We start from the raw sequence: 16,070 nt of genomic DNA on the forward strand, positions 1-16,070 counted from the left end.
TTTTCAGTGTCAGCTCATTGTTCAGCTGACCGGCAGCAACTTCACTGTTCTGGTTCGCTTTCATTGCTCTCATCATCTCTTTTTCTTCTTCAGTAAAAAACCCTAAACTGACGAAGTTAACAACTAGTTGGTGAACAAGTTCACTTCATCAATGATTTGTAATGTTTTTTCACAACTTGTTTTTGCTGCCCCCAAGTGGCCAAAAAATGAGTTATTGCAGGTTTAAAATAAATGAAACTCACTACTTCCAGCTTCTCAAAAACAAATGTTTTCTGGTGTTTTTTTGTCTTCTGTGACCTTATTACCTTTGGGTTTTGCACTGTCGGACCAAACAAGACACTGAAGACGGGCTCACCATGGGCTCTGGGAACTTAATGAAATATATGGAGAGTGGCTGATTTGTTTAATAGCGAGCCATGCTGTACACTGGTTCAGTTTTAACTTGCATAAAAAGTTTAATTTCAAAGCACTGGATCCATAAAATGTGAGATGCTTATTAATGAAAATTACTAACTGCCCCCCGCAGTGATCATTAAGAGTTTCATCTCATCTCATTACAGTTCTCATTACAAAATGAAACAAAGATGATTGCTTACCTCTATAATGCTACTATTTTGGTCTAAAACCACAGAGTGACTCCATAATGTAATCTTCAAGCATTTTGTCTGAGATAATGTCAGATTTTTCTGTTGGTTGTTATCTGGCTTTGTAGGCACGCATCATGCTGTGTAATAATATAATAATGAGCTTCGGTTAGAGAGCACTTAGCAAACAATGATGCACAGCACTTTGCAGGACACACAGGGATGAGCCCATGTGTGTCGTGTTGCAGGCTGCAGGCCCAGCAGAAGGAGTGGTTGGCGTTGCAGGCGGAGCTGCTGGCTCAGGGCTCGGTGCTGAGGGGGGAGCTGAGCGCTTCCCAGCTGGAGCGGACTCGACTGGAGGGGGAGCTCAGCGCCCTGAGGGAAACCAACCAGAGCTTGGACCTCAGCAGCGCTCGCCTCACCAGCCAGTACCAGGTATAAACCACACACACACATACACACACATAATTGCATCTGCACAACTGCAGACACACATAGGTGTTTTGCATTCAAGCTGTCAGCTGACCATTGACATGCAAAAAAGGGATTTGGTGCTTCATAGTGGAGACACTCAGACACATTACCCCCATTAAATAAAGAAACAAATTTATTTAAAGCATTATTGGGCAATTAAACAACATTCATTAGGACTACAGTGCAGGTTTTAGAGAGTGATTTTCACAGTTGTGGTCAGGGATGAGCAGCTATCATATCATCTGTGAGGAACAGTGGGCGGTGGATTTTTCAGCTTGACATATCAGGAAAAAAAGACACATTGGTCCAGACAGAAAATGAATATCAATGAACTAATAAGGAAGAGGGCATCTGGCGTCTGGCGTGTAATGCTGTCAAGCAAGCGCTGAATACTGAAAACATTCTTCAAGCAGTTCCACTCATTTGAGGGGGGAAAGAGGTGGAAACTTCCTGTGCAGAGTTTAAGAAGTTAGCCAGCAGATGTTACCTTTGGCTGCTTCATCCAGCTGCTCGTGAAACGACGAGTCATCTGGTCCTTTAAAAGCTGATACATGTGTGGAATTGTGTAAAAGAAGATGCACGAAATCTCTGCAGGATTCAAAACATACGTAGGCCAGCATGTTTCTGGATTACTGTCAGCTGGTTGCACAGTTTTGTTCGGACAAAGGCAACCTTTAAAGGAATTGTTTGACAATTATGAAATTACAGTTGGATTAGGAGATGGATACCACTCTCATGTCTGCACAATAGATATGTAGCTGGAACAAGGTTAGCTTAGCATAGCATAAGGACTGGAAACAGGGGGAAACCAACCAACCAGCACCTCTGAAGATCACTAATTAACACATATTTATCTAACTGCTATAATCTTATGGCAGCATTTATGTGCTGGACTTTTTTTTTTTTCTCAGAGCAGTTGCCAAGCAACCGGCAGAGACTCAAGAAAGTTACTGCATCTAAAAAAGAAATAGTCCAGTACATAACCATCCATAACATGGTTAACTGTAACCTTTGCACTTATTGCACAGATTAATCAAAGGGGATACAGCATGTTAATGATTGATCTTTAGAGGTGCTGGTAGGTGGATTTTGTTATCTTTGGACAGATCCAGGCAAGCTGTTTCCCTCTGTTATCAGCCTGCTCATCACTAGCTGTCAGTCACTTCATATTCACTGTACATATGTGAGAGTGGGTTTTGCTTCTTACTCTCGTCAAGAAAACAAATGACAATACTTTCCAAAATGTGAGACTATTCCTTTAGATGGCCAACTAGTAGCATATTAATGCTATATGCTAATGCATGTCACAAATTGCAGTATTTGTAGGCCCTTTTTTCCCTTATTTCCTAGCAGATCATCTCTTCATTCACTCAAGTTAAAAAGTCCCTTAATTCAAAACACAGCTAAAAATGCTGAAGTATCAGCCCTCCCATGTGCCCCACTGGATGCCTCAGCCCCACAAAATGCTGTATTGTAGGTAGTTCAAACAGACGGCCAGGCTTCTCATTATACTGTTTTGCAGAAGGAAATGAAGAAGTGGCGAAGAGGCAACTCTTCCCTTTGATCAAAAGTTCAGTTTGGAGCTTGTGTGGTTGTGCAATTAACCTGTTGTGCTAACTGTGCTAACTGATGGGCCTCGACTGGACAGGACTGTGGCTAAGAAGGGGAAAATAATTGGAAACAGAGTCACAAATAGGAAATTAGGAGAGATGTTCTGTAAAGGTGTGGGGATGCCTTCTTGTAAGACTTACATAATCTCACAGAGTGAGTTTTTTTTTCTCAGATATGCGAAAGAGTTTGTGTTTCGAAGGTATTCTTGGAGCGTTAAAGCTTGAACATCTATTCAGGTACAGAAAAAGGCTCAACGATTAACCCTTGAATTTATCCACCGCTTGGTGCAGTAGTTGTGCTACACCACATGCACTGGGTGATGTGGTTTTGTGTGTTAGCTTTGGATATTAACTCAATACTCAGTGATGGAGGTGTAACCTCGTGCCTCCCAGTTTTCCCAGCACATTTGATTTCCTGTCGACTTCGTCCTTTTCCTGTGAATGCATATGTGCTCTAACACACTCAGGACGTTTTTCTTATCCGAATCAAGGCTCTCAGGATGGGAGCCGTATGCTGAACGGACTGTAAAGCTCCTGGTGGCAACTTTGTGACATTGCTATATAAATAAAAGTGGCTTGACAATACAGATACAGATGTTAAAAATAGGATGCGTATATATATAGATCACAGCAAAGTATTTATTTTGATTGACATTCACGGCCTTATGTGTGTAGCTGTTGACCCAGTTGAAGGGGAACATGGAAGAGGAGAATCGACAGTTAGCGGAGCAGAACCAGAGTCTGCTGAAGGAGAACCGGGCCTTACTGGAGCAGAGCCTGGAGCGCCGTGACCAGCACTATTCACAGCAGAGGGAGTACCAGTGAGTACAGGCACACACACACACACACACACACAATCCAGATAATTTGTTTTTGCTGAGAATTACTGACAAGAAAACAGAAGTGGATTGAAGAGGAAATCAGGTTTCCTCACAACAAAGCGTCTTAACGCCGTTGTTCAAATTAGAGCAACAAAGCAGGAGCAAACTTTATGGAACGTGCGCTAGAGCAAAAGCAATTTCTTAACATATCTAACTTCGTAGGTGGTAACACAGTCTGTGTTCATATCTAAGCACATAAAAGCACTGACTGGATTTAAAGGGTTGAGACTGCGAGACAACAATTTCAGAGTTCAGCAGCATTCAGCCATCATCCCTTTAAATCACTAATAGACTGGTAATAGATTAATCCAGAACTAATAGTGAGCATGCAGAGCTGGCTTCACCTTTTAAGTTTAATGAGCCAAATTCCTCTTAAGCTACCAAATTTCTTTTTGTAGATTAATTTTAGGCTTTAATTCTTGAAAAGATGATTTTTTTTTCCCCACACTGGTTTCACCTTTTTTTCCTGAAATTACTGAGAAAAATGTCCCTGTTAGCGTTTTACATTTCCAAGTGTTTCACAGCACATTTTAATTCAGCACCCTGCCATGCGAAGTCTGTAGCCTCTCTATTTCAAAAGCACGTTAAACAGCCACGCATACATAATACAATACATTTACATAATTACAGAAAAATGCCCAATGCATGCTGGGATAATGTAACCTGGATAGTCAGGTGGTTTGTTACACACAGCCGTCTGAGAAGTCGGCCATGGAAAAAGGCAGACGCTTTCAAAAAATACTTGGCAGGTGATTGGATGATCATCATCTATCAGAAGTAAGAGAGCGCTACCTGTGAGCGCTACTGGCGGGTAAATCACACTCTTGCCAAGCCAGCAGGAGACAAGTGAAAACACCTTTTTGATGGAGAAAAGTCGTCATTGGCGTTCTTTGCTCTTCTTTCAATGGAGAAATGTTCTCCAGTTCTGATAGAACTGATGCTATAGCAGCAACAACGCTAACCTCTTTATGAACCGCCGTCATTGTTTTCAAACAGACAGTCGTGCTGTGGCCACGTTTAAACTACGCCCAGCCCTGGTTGCCAGTAGTTCCTCAAAGGACACTGACTGACAAGCACATAACTCGAAACCTAGAAAGATGGATTCTCGTGATCTTGTGATCTCATGATCCCCACTGCCTCGCAAGGTAAGGCATAAAGGGATAAAGAGGATATCAAAGTATACCAGATGGAAGGATGGATCTTGGGTCTGACTAATACGATATGTGCAGTGTGTACAGATGAAGAATGTGCGTAATGGTAATTGGTGATTGATATAAAATGGAAAAACATATTTTTATCTGATTTTGAAGCTTGTTAGGAAGAATGTTTGGTCACTTTTAGAGTGCTAAAGGTTAAAGGTACCCTGTGGACTTTGACCATACGTGGCATTATGGAGGAATGTGTGCAATTTAGTTTGGATCTTATTCATGCCCGGGAGGAAAGACATGGGCAAAAGACGACAACATCACAAATCCCAATATGTATTCCTGCCAATGAATTCACCCAATTCCACTGAAACAGCAAGAAGAAGACTGCAAGCTACCAAACATGGTTAAAAACAATCCAAAATCTAAAAATTCTAACCCCTTTTACGAATGTTTTATGTGTAAGGAATTGTATTCAACTCATTTATTTGGCCTTAAGGATACACAAAAGGCATTTTGTGAGAAACAATAAATGCAAACATAACTTTGTTTACCAGAAGCGCCAAAGGGTACCTTTAACAGGATGGGCGTACTGGGGATTCAATATCACAGGCTAACTGTGTACTGTAATATTCTTTATATAAGGCCGCATCCGCTTTAATTTACATCTAAACTCCTGAACACTGGGCACACTGAGGGAGGAGTTAAAGCTGCTACTCAATATTTCTATATTAATAATAGATCAAAGGACTAAATGTACTGTCATCGGCATCGTTTGCAGAAGCAGCAGACTGTGTGCTACCGAAGCGGCACCAAAGGTCAGAGAAAGTTGGCAACTAGCTGGTGAACACAGCAGAGGATTCAGCCTTTAAGATGATTCCCGTAGATGTTAGTTGGAGACTAAAACAGAGCTAAAAAGAGAGCAAATGCTGGATTTCCATTATTCAGATGGCCAGTGCCCCCATTAGCTTTAAAGGTGATAGGATGCCCTTGTTTTATAAGTTATTGTGCCGCCCCCAAGTGGCCAAAAAAAATTATCATTTAGAATAATAATTTGTAATAGGTTTAAGGATACGGGGGTGCAATATTTGTTTATTTGTTTTCATGTGCACACGGTTGTTGGAAATTCATCGTCAGACAAAACTCAGCAGGTGGCGAGTATGTACACACCCGTGAAAGAGACTGCTGAAATGTAATTAGCTAGAGTGACAGCCAGAAAGGCGTCGCTAGTATCAAGCACTTTTGATATAGACGGGACTTGTTTAAGTTGCATCACTCTGGGGACGACCTTCAGGCCGTCACTGCAAGTTTATGCTCTGACAGTTTGAGTCCATATCAAATCTGACTTAAACCAGCTTCACCCTGTCTGCTCCCATTGCTACCAAATGCAAAGACATGAATATTTTGAAACATTATTTGAACAGAGAGCTGTTTCTTAGACACAAATTAGTATTCAGGGTAATGGTACTTGTATTAAAAAAACAGCAGGGTTCTTGAAACCACTTCTGAGTACAAAAAGGCTTTGTGCTTCTTCTATAAGCTTTGACCTCGGCACATTCCTCGAACTGTGTGTTTTCTTTGTGAATCGTCTGATGAGGTGTTATCATCCCAAGGTCTAATGACCAGAAGTGCATTTTTAGAGCAGTTGATTTAAACTGGAGTGTTTATTCCTGTAGTTTAGGTTATTTGAACAGGAAACGCAGGTCTCTATCCTGAGCCAAGTAAACTGTGGTGCGGTTCATGAGGAATGAGAATGTAATCCAAGCTAACACCAGGATACAAGTCCAAATAGAGTGTCAGGGGTGGAAGGGGGCGGATGTTATTATTTCATAGCCCGCAGTTTCTCTTACTCACACAAACAGGCATTAGAAAATGAGATGAGGCAAAGTGAGTCTGAGGCTCATATTCAGGTTTTTATTTGATGGAATGAAGAGCAAACACAAGCGTATCATGAAAACATATTATTACAAACAGGATGACATAACAGTCCAGTGAATGAGTTCATGTGATATTACATGTGTACAAAAACGCACCAAATATCTCACGTCCAGCCTGATTAAACAGCTGTAGTAGTTAGTGTAGCTGTAAGACAGATTGCCACATAGAAACATGACACTTTCTTTAGTGAAAGCAGACTTAAAGACTCCATACACTTCACAGACATCTGGGCTTCCTGCCTCAGCAGTCTCATCTCTTTATTTTCCCTGAACAAGTGTCTGACAAAATATATTCAAGACCTTGGAAAGTGGAAAAGACAGTTTAGATTGACTGATTTACAAAATCACTTTTGTTGTGAGTGGCGCTGATCAAATGATGCAGCGACTTTGCCCTTCCAGACTAATGTCGGGAGAAATGTTGTGAATTCAGTGAGCAAATAAGTGAAGAAGCCTCATAAGCTTTTATAAAATGAATCGAAGTGGCCTTCAAGAGCGCTTCATCAAAGTAAACTTATTTAATAGTGTACATTTGATACTGGTCTGCTGCAAGCTGGAGGCTTTGGTCTGTAGTTGATTCACATACTGAAGTAGGAGGATTTTGAAGAGGTAATACAGAACAGATCTGAAGGACACAAAAATAACCAGAGCCGATGGCCACATTATTACATTGGAAAACATCCAATGAATTAGAGAAGCCAATTAGAAATATGAAAAACAAGATGATGAGTCTAAAGCCTTTTCTCTGTGAGGCTGTACACAGGCACAGTGGCGCTTTGAGCTAAATGCTAATGCCAGCATGCACACATACTAATGCTAAGCAAGTATAACATTTACCATGTTCACCATCTGACTTTAGCGTGTTAGCTAACATTTGCTAATTAGCACTAAACACAAAGTAGGCTACAGCTGAGGCTGATGGGAAATTAGTTTTGCAGGTGTTATGAAAGTCTTTGTCTGTCTGACAATATTAATCTCAAGGTGCGACCACATTACAAGAAGATCTATTCTTGTAGGATTATAGGATTTATTCTTGGATTTCTTAATGATCCATATCAGATGTTGAGATATTTCAGTCCGGACCAAAGTGAGGGACCAACTGGCTGACTGATATTGCCATCCATAGAGCCATGCTGTTGCCTTAGCTTATTATAGTAATCCTACCATATATATACAATATACAACAGATCTACACACACACACAAATATGGCAAAAATGTATATTGCCATGAAGAACTATATGAAATATTGTCATAAAAATATGCTGCCAAAATTTCTAGATAATTTCACAGTTTTTACACAAATTGCATGTGGATAGAAAATTGCACATAATGGGTGGTGCGGTGGTATGGATAAAGTAAGTAATAACACTATTGCACAGTAAAAAAAATATGTGTCACAGTAGAATACCAGTATGTTGAGATATTTCAGGACCAAAGGACGACCGCCCAGCTGACGTTGCCAGAGCCAAGCAGCTAGTTCGGCTAAAAATATACACAGGCCTGGATGCTGACCGTGGCTCATCTTCAATAACCTTCCCTGATCTTTTCAGCTCACAGCTGAGTGTCAGTAACTAAGTCAGTAGCTGTGCTCAGTGTTTTTATTCTCAGCCGTCTTTCATCCGGCGGAGTTTTGCTGAGAATGCGGGCTGTTTTTCAACCCTGTCCTGCTTTTGGTTTGTCCACGCTGCACCTCGAACCCAGGACCCTCTGCTCTGCAGCAGCACATGAACATCCACATGGGGTCTCCTCTCTGATCTGCTGCTTTAAAAGGAATCCAGTTCAAACAGCACAGCAGGCTCCATTTCTCAGTTGAGGGTTTATTGGAATGGGCTGATTCATACACCATCAGTCACTTTACATACACACTTCCGGAAAAATCTCGACTACTGATAATGAATGCTTGAAATGAATCAAATGGATCCTCCTACTCAGTTTTTTCCCCCCTTCATCTTCCGGCTTTGTTCTGATGTTTCATATGTTTTCTTCAGGGAGAAGCTGAGCGAGCTCCGTCGGGAGAAGCAGAAGCTGGTGGAGAAGATCATGGATCAGTATAGAGTCCTCGAGCCAAGCATGCAACCTCCAGCCAGCAAGGCCAAGTACTGTATAAAAATATATAAACTTAGACACAGAGCTGCCAGTTTATTAGTTAGGGTAAAAGCAGGCCAGTGTGTTCATGCAGCACACTACAAACATAAAGGCAAATAAAAGTGCTTTACACAAAGAAAAAGAAATACAGCATATCATGTTAAAACAGGAATGGATTCAAAGCAATTTAAAAGTAAAAGTTTAACCGATATTTTAAGTCAAAGTTGAGCAGGTCTTATACATCAATAAATTATAAACTCCAGATGGTAATAAGGTTTTGATATTTTGTCCACATTGGACAAAAATATTAGAAACACTACTTTAACCCCAGACTGACCCAACAGGTCTCACATGGTGGCAGCAGAAAGTGAACATCATAAAGCTCACAAACATGACAGTGAAGTGTCTGAGCTGAGGATGTGAGTGTGAAAAACATCCAAAAACTGTCGGGACTTCAGTTTACCATTTTGTTATCTGCCCCGTTTGTTATCTGTGTTTTCTATTATACCTAAAACCCTGACTTCTTGAAGTGTGTGAAAGGTAGAGGAGGCTGCCACTTGTTTCCAGAAATTAGCCAGAATAAGAAACTAAAGTGGTAAACTGAGGTCATAGTCTTGAGACTTTTTGGTGTTTTTGAAGTGCAGCTGTCTCAGTTCATAGCTTGTTATAACCCCGCAGAACACCCGGTCCCCTCAGAGGACGTCTACCTGTCTTGTATTGGACAGCTGGCAAGCATCTCGTCGCATAAATTCAATTTGACCAATTAGTGTTGTTGCGTACAAAATGTCTAAGTGTCACAAAAATGCATTTTGTCCCCGCTACCAGATGAATATGGTAATGACATTTTAATTATAACATTTCCAAATTGATTTTCTTGATGTCATGTTACAGAGCACTTTCTTTTCCATAATAAATGACAGGTGGAACCCTGAGGAACACTTTGTTCTCATTTTGAATGTTCACGTCAGGAAGCGATCGCAAAGCATTTTTGCGAACGAGATGCAGCAGTCGTGACACTTGGCATCCTCCGAGTGTTTTCTCTCTTCTCTTGGTTCATCCCTCTTTGTAAATGGTACCTGTCCTCTTTGCCCTCGTAGGAAATCTAACTGGATTGCAGACAGGATGAAGAAGCTAATCAAACCCCGGGGAGGAGGAAGAGAGGGACGCGCCCTCTTCACCGCCGCGGGCAGCGTGGAAAACCTGGCCGACAGCGCTGAATTTACATCAGACACACACGCGCCTCACCCTGGTGAGACCACACACATATGCGCATGCCGGCCGACTGGTTTTCACAAAGCTACGCTCACACGCTCACCCCATCAAGCGAGGCTACAGGCATGCATACAAATCATCTCATGACTACCAAGTGTGGTCAGCATTGATACCACTCTCTTCTCCTTAGATCTCTCCCTGCAGAGTGCCAAGACTTTCTGAGGCTGGCTTTCTCTGCTAACCACATGTTGAAAGGAAAAGATCCGCAAGGCTTCATTCTCTTCTTATGCACCTTGACTGTTGTATGAATTTACTGGCTGAGAGAGAGGGGAAAAATCTCTCTGCAGACATTTTCAAAGCCAGGATTTAAGCCCCAACCTGCATTCATGTGGGTTTTTTTTCCACTCTCATGTTGTTCCCATTTAATTTAATTTGTCAGCACATTGTGTTTTCTATTATCCCACCTAAATCCCAGCTCTCCTTAACTGCGTGTCAGAACCAACACTTCGAGGCCCGGCGCTTTCTGCTCCTCCCTAGCAGGACTGGTGGTTTTTATTGAGCCTGAATCCCGGAGAGAGACTCAATCTCTCAACGACAAGTGGAAGAAGCAGAAAATCTCACCGAAAGATGATGCATGTAGCAAACACAGTGTATAACAGTGAAAATAATTCAAATCCCACTTTAAGTGCTTTAAATAGATTAATTGGTGGCTTTTGTCTCGTAACAGAGAGACTGAGTCAGCCGAGACATTTCACACAAACGCCACTCGTTTCTATCGTCTTTGTTCGAGATGACATTTCCCTTAACAGCTACATTTAACCCTGAGACTAACCCGCTTTATGGCAGGTTAACTTAGCTTTAACCACTGGACTCAGGTCAGTTTTTAGGCTGCAGCCAGTGTCTCTGAACACACACGGAAATACAGCAAGTTCTGCCAGAGCAGTTCTTTACCTCATAAAACTAAATCAGAATTTATGATATCATTTTCATTGTTATTTCAATGTGATGTAATCTACTGTTAAAAGGTTGGGACTGCCTTTGTGAATATAAAGGTCAGGCTTGTGTCCATGTTAAGCCCTTTAGTTAACTACTGTTCTTTTAGGTTTCCCACTAAGAACTAATTGTAGACCATATTGGGGCCACATTTTGAATATAGCATTTTCGGCATTATATTTTTTCAGTATCATGGCTGTAATTCTAATTTCAAATGCCGCGCAGCACTGAACGGATTGAAAAAGCCGATGAGGCATTAAACCCCCACAGCCTGTAGCTGGACTGTAAAGATGTTATTGTTTCATTTTGTGAGTTTAATGTCTCAAATGTTGCATTTTCAATAATGTTAGTGCTGATAGTGTGCAGCATTTTTTCATTCTCCTGTTGACCAGGCATGCATTAGACAATATTATCTTAAATGCCATAAGGACTAAGTCAAATTAAAGTTAAATAAAATTAAATTATGAAAAACACATAGCTACATTTAGATTATATCCACCATCAATAACAGATTATGTGCAGATATTAATGCATAGGAATGATAGCACACAAATGGACGGATAAACACTCAACATGTGTGCTGAAGTACATTACAAACATGTACATTTAATTGTTTACATGCTGCTGATAATTGCTAAATAGGGAGTTTAAATCGAGGGTTAAGCACTTATTTTACATCATTTCCCCACTTAAGCAGATCAAAGTGCTTCACGACGCCTCTCATTCACATATTCACTCACTCGGAGCTGCATGGGTATCAGGAGCAATTTTTTCGTGGTTTAGTGTGTTGCTCATCACATTTCCTTAATTTATTTCTGCACCTGCCGTTGTCAGAGTCTCCGAAACTGATTTTGCACTGGAAGAAGAGCTTTTGCGTACACTACCATCCTGGTTTATGCTGTAGATCAATCCAAAACTATCACGCTGAGGGTCTTTTACATTGAAAAAGACAAAACTGACATGGCCTTTGTATAAATATGGGATTGAAGGAATAATAACCTTAAAAGTATTTCATTCTGTTTCAGACCCCCGCAGTGCTCCAGTCTCTCCCTCTCCCATGAGAAAAGCAGAGCCAGACATCTCGGTTCCCGGGACTCCAGCCACGCGCTCCGGCTCCGGGGGCCGTCGGAAGCTGGGATCCCGTCATGGTTGGGGGCTTGGGTTGGCCAGAGGGGGCTCTGGGGTTTCCCAATCATTCAGTCCCGGTGACCACAAAACACCGCCCCGCCTGCGGCTGCGCTCGAGCCAGAACACCTCCTCTGTCCTCTGGGAAGGAGAGAGAGGCGAAGCAAGCGCACCCCAGGCGGCAGACGCACCACTTACCAGTCAGGAGAGCATCGAGGAGGATGAAGGCAGAGGTGAGGAGGAGAAAGTGGAATGAGGAAGATGTGTGCACTTTTACAAATATCCACACTAACAAGCCATTTAGTGAGATTTTCCTTAAAAGAAGGAAAACAGCAGAAGATAATGGTGAGATTTATTTGGAAGAATTGTTTTTATTCATTCATTTCCAATAAACAAATGACTCAGATGGAGAGTTTGTCGTTGCGAGCATGCTACATGCACAGCGTTGTGAAAGGTCTACGGGGTAACAAGTTAAATGTCGAGCTGAATAGAAATTGGACTGTAAAGTAAAACTGTGCTCAGAGAGTAGTCGTAGCATCTACAGTCACTCAAAACACAGCTAATATTCTTTTTAATAAAACACGCATGTGCCTATTAGACTGTGATCTTATCTGCCTTCCAGACAATCAACACTCCAGCGACGACAACGCAACGGCCTGAGAACGAACTGCAGTCGGCTCTCAATTAAAAAGAAGAAACCTTTTATATTCTGTGCTCCTGGCAAACTGTTTTGATGCTTTTTATACGTCTGACTATTTTAAATATGAGATCCTTCTAGTATTTTTGAATACATGAATGAATAAATCCTTCTGTCAATGATTTCCAGTGTTCCTCAGTTGTAAAGAAATGAACTGTCTCTCTAGTATGAGCCCCAAAACTGTTATTAGACTGTCAAAAGTAAATTGAATACACCACATAGATCTAATAATAGTATTTTTCCCTCACCACAAATCAGTTGATACCTTATAACTATGTGTATCCTTCTCTAACTCGTTTTACTTATTGACTCCTTTGTTCCTCCTTCCGCCTCCTTTTTTTGGTCTTTTAAAAGAAAACAAATGTAATCATTTATTTATTCCCTGTTTTCCCAACAGTGTCAATCATAAGAGGATTGTCTTGCTAAGTAGCTAACACTGAGCACCAGCCATTTCAGCTAAAGTTAGCAACCCAGCCAAAGCTAACATAATCCTGATACTACAGCCGGTCCACATAGTGTTGATCACTCATATACTGAACTGCTTTCTGCAGTGGCATCACAGTACAGACTCCTGGAACAGTAGTCAAGCTTTTTAGCCAACAAGCTAATGCTAACACTACGAGGAAGTTCACAAACATTGTGCCTGTGCTGGCATAACATTATCCTCTCACAGCAGCTCTGCGGTTAATCAGTCAGTTACAGATCCCTCATGAAGACATCAAGAATATCCAAGTGGATTTCACGTGGAACATCATATAGGCTGTTTAACATATATGTCGCGCAGCAAGGGGAGGAAATACCCAAGTGGAACAGATTTGGTAGAAGCACGAGCCCTCATATGCAAATGACACTCAAGTATTAAAGATCAGTGCTAGAAGTGCTTCATCTAGTCTTCCATAAACCTTTATAGGATTAACTAAAAATATTCTGTGTTCCTGCTGTTCCTTCTGATCACCTCCTCTTTAAGTTGGCTCACTCAAAGTCAAAAAAGTATCACTTTTAAGTGCTGATCACATAGTTTTGCAAGACATGCTTCAAGATAAAAAGGAGAAGCTGTCGCATAGCATGCACTCATGAAATGTTGAATATTAGTGCTGAAACAAGGTGAACTAAAAGCATAAACCTAACAGGAAGTGACATACCAGAAAAAGGCGCCACAAGAATGGATGCAGATGGTAACTGGAGCACTTGTCTTACCGACCACTGAAGGCGCTTCAAACAACACAACCCAGCATTCACACACTGGTAGCAAGGGCTACCATGCAAGGTGCCACCTGCTCATCTTTGGAAGCAGTTTCAGGCTCACCAAAGCACATGTCAACAGGTAGACTGCAGGGGCCGGGGATTGAACCACCGCCCTTTGATTAGTAGACGACTGCTCTACCTCATGAACCACAGCTGCTCCAATTCCAATTCGATATTTAAGTGAATAACAAAGAAAACATTACTCAGTCATCTGCAATCCAGTTTGAGGAATCATTCTGAGGGTTGGATTTATGCAGGGGGCAAAATAAATACATAAGTTTCGTGACAAACCTCCCTGTAAACCCCAGATCTGATCAGTGCACAGCAGGATAAACATGGAGAAACCCCTCCATCAGGCTCGCATATGGCTGAAAATCCCATTTCATTTCTGGGTTCCTGTGTAAATACAGTCATCGATCTAATGGCAAATGATCCGCACGAGCGCTTTAATGAGAATCCCCCGTAACTCCTTTCGCTGGTGCACCAAATGGTGTCAGTGTAGAGCCGGGCAGGCCTCTGCCAACAGACAGACAGACAGACGGATGAAGAGGCGAGAATTAGCATGCAGCTTTCCAAATGAGCAGACCTGAGAGTTCATCATGAAGCTAAAAGGGCCCTCTTATAAGAGAGGCAGCTTCCAAAGAGCCTCTGCCTCCCAGATTAGGACAAGGATACGTCAGCATTTCCGGTAGAGCTTGTTTTGAGTGTGTGTGTGTGTGCAGAAGGCAACACTAGGGATAATGGCAGGCCGTAGCTCTTTCTCTCTAGCCAGCCCTTCCCAAACACACATCCTGAATTATGATTTGCAAATGACAAATGGATCGCTAATTCAATTCATGAATTATGTAGTTGTCATGGTGACATTAATCAAAAAGCAGGCCCCTTCTCTCGGCTCCGAACATTGTGTTTGTGGAATTGAGATGCATGACGGGGGCTGCACAGCGCGCCGCCTGAGTGAGCACAGGGCAAAGCGATAGCAAGATATTGGTTCTGCCAGTCACTCAGAGGCTTATTATGAGTGCAATGCAACAATCACACGCCCTCAGGCACACAGACAGACAGCACCCACAGACAAAAAGTGAAGGGTAAAGCTTTAAATTCTCAACGGAGGAGCCTTGTGGTTACTCACTCTGCGAGAGCATGCACCGCTTTTTCTGTCATTTATCAACCTCGGCGCATTATCAAGAAATTCTTAAAGACTGGCTCTTGAAAAGGAGGATGAATAAAAAACCAGGAATGTGATTCAACCCTTGTTCATTCAGAAGGATCTCTCGCTGAAATAAACTAGTATTTTATCCCTGCAAGCACGAGAGGCAACACAGAATCAGTCCAAAAAAAAAAAAAAGCCTTGGAGAAAAAAAAAATAGTGAGAAAAGTCTTGGCACAAAATGAGTGATTAAGTGCCATCTCCACCCCTGATTCCTAAAGCGATGAATGATGGATGGCTGCCTTGGTTGACATCACAGTTGGCTCTCAAGAGTCTGCTCAGCTGCTTAATTATTGAGCACCTGAGGGGTGTAACACTATCAGCGAACATCATTTTTTCAAACCCCCTTTTCTGTGTTTTTGGCCTTCCTCCCCTAGTGAAGACCTCCTCCCTCTTTCCCTGTGAAGACTTTCCATTTCCTCTTTCTCAGTCAAGGTTTATCTTTCTCTCATTTTCTCCACTTCTGCTGCCCCTGTATATCCTTCCTCATCAACCCACTCTGAACCATTTACCTCCGGTCCTTGCCGGAGCGATCAAATTTTAATGACCGTGTCTAGCTAAAGAGCCTCTAGTGACCAAAAAAACCTTGCTTATAACGCTTTGTACACTAACTGAACAGGCATCCTAAATACTTGGCGGTGCGTTGGACTTTTTGGGCTTTTGCTCTGACATGAATATTTGCAACCATCATTTAAATCCACATCAAGCTGTTTTTCAACTCTTGCTCGTTTCGGCAGTGGTTGATTTAGAATCAGGGCACACCACAGAAACTTCACTTTGGGTTAATAAAAAGTTGTAATTCGTGGATTGTTGTTAGGCACTTTTTCCCAGCAGAGGCCCCCGGTTGGGCAGGCACTGAGACAACAGAGCGGCGAG

General features: G+C 41.9%; 1 protein-coding gene across 2 annotated transcripts in view; it reads left to right on the forward strand.

Moving 5' to 3' along the window:
• ccdc88b (coiled-coil domain containing 88B) overlaps positions 1-12,882 on the forward strand; it is a 41,336-nt gene extending 28,454 nt beyond the window's left edge. The window contains exons 23-28 of one of the 2 annotated variants that reach the window (XM_041944018.1): positions 833-1,019; positions 3,344-3,489; positions 8,619-8,726; positions 9,813-9,964; positions 11,946-12,278; positions 12,668-12,881. In XM_041944018.1, the coding sequence (XP_041799952.1) occupies positions 833-1,019; positions 3,344-3,489; positions 8,619-8,726; positions 9,813-9,964; positions 11,946-12,278; positions 12,668-12,705 (964 nt within the window). In that variant the 3' untranslated portion in view covers positions 12,706-12,881. Of the gene's footprint in view, positions 1-832; positions 1,020-3,343; positions 3,490-8,618; positions 8,727-9,812; positions 9,965-11,945; positions 12,279-12,667 lie in introns of both variants that reach the window. The other variant, XM_041944019.1, reaches the window with a different exon arrangement.
• The last annotated feature ends 3,188 nt before the right edge of the window (positions 12,883-16,070 follow it).

The sequence above is a fragment of the Chelmon rostratus genome, chromosome 9 (assembly GCF_017976325.1).
Source record: "Chelmon rostratus isolate fCheRos1 chromosome 9, fCheRos1.pri, whole genome shotgun sequence".
Classification (NCBI taxonomy): domain Eukaryota; kingdom Metazoa; phylum Chordata; class Actinopteri; order Chaetodontiformes; family Chaetodontidae; genus Chelmon; species Chelmon rostratus.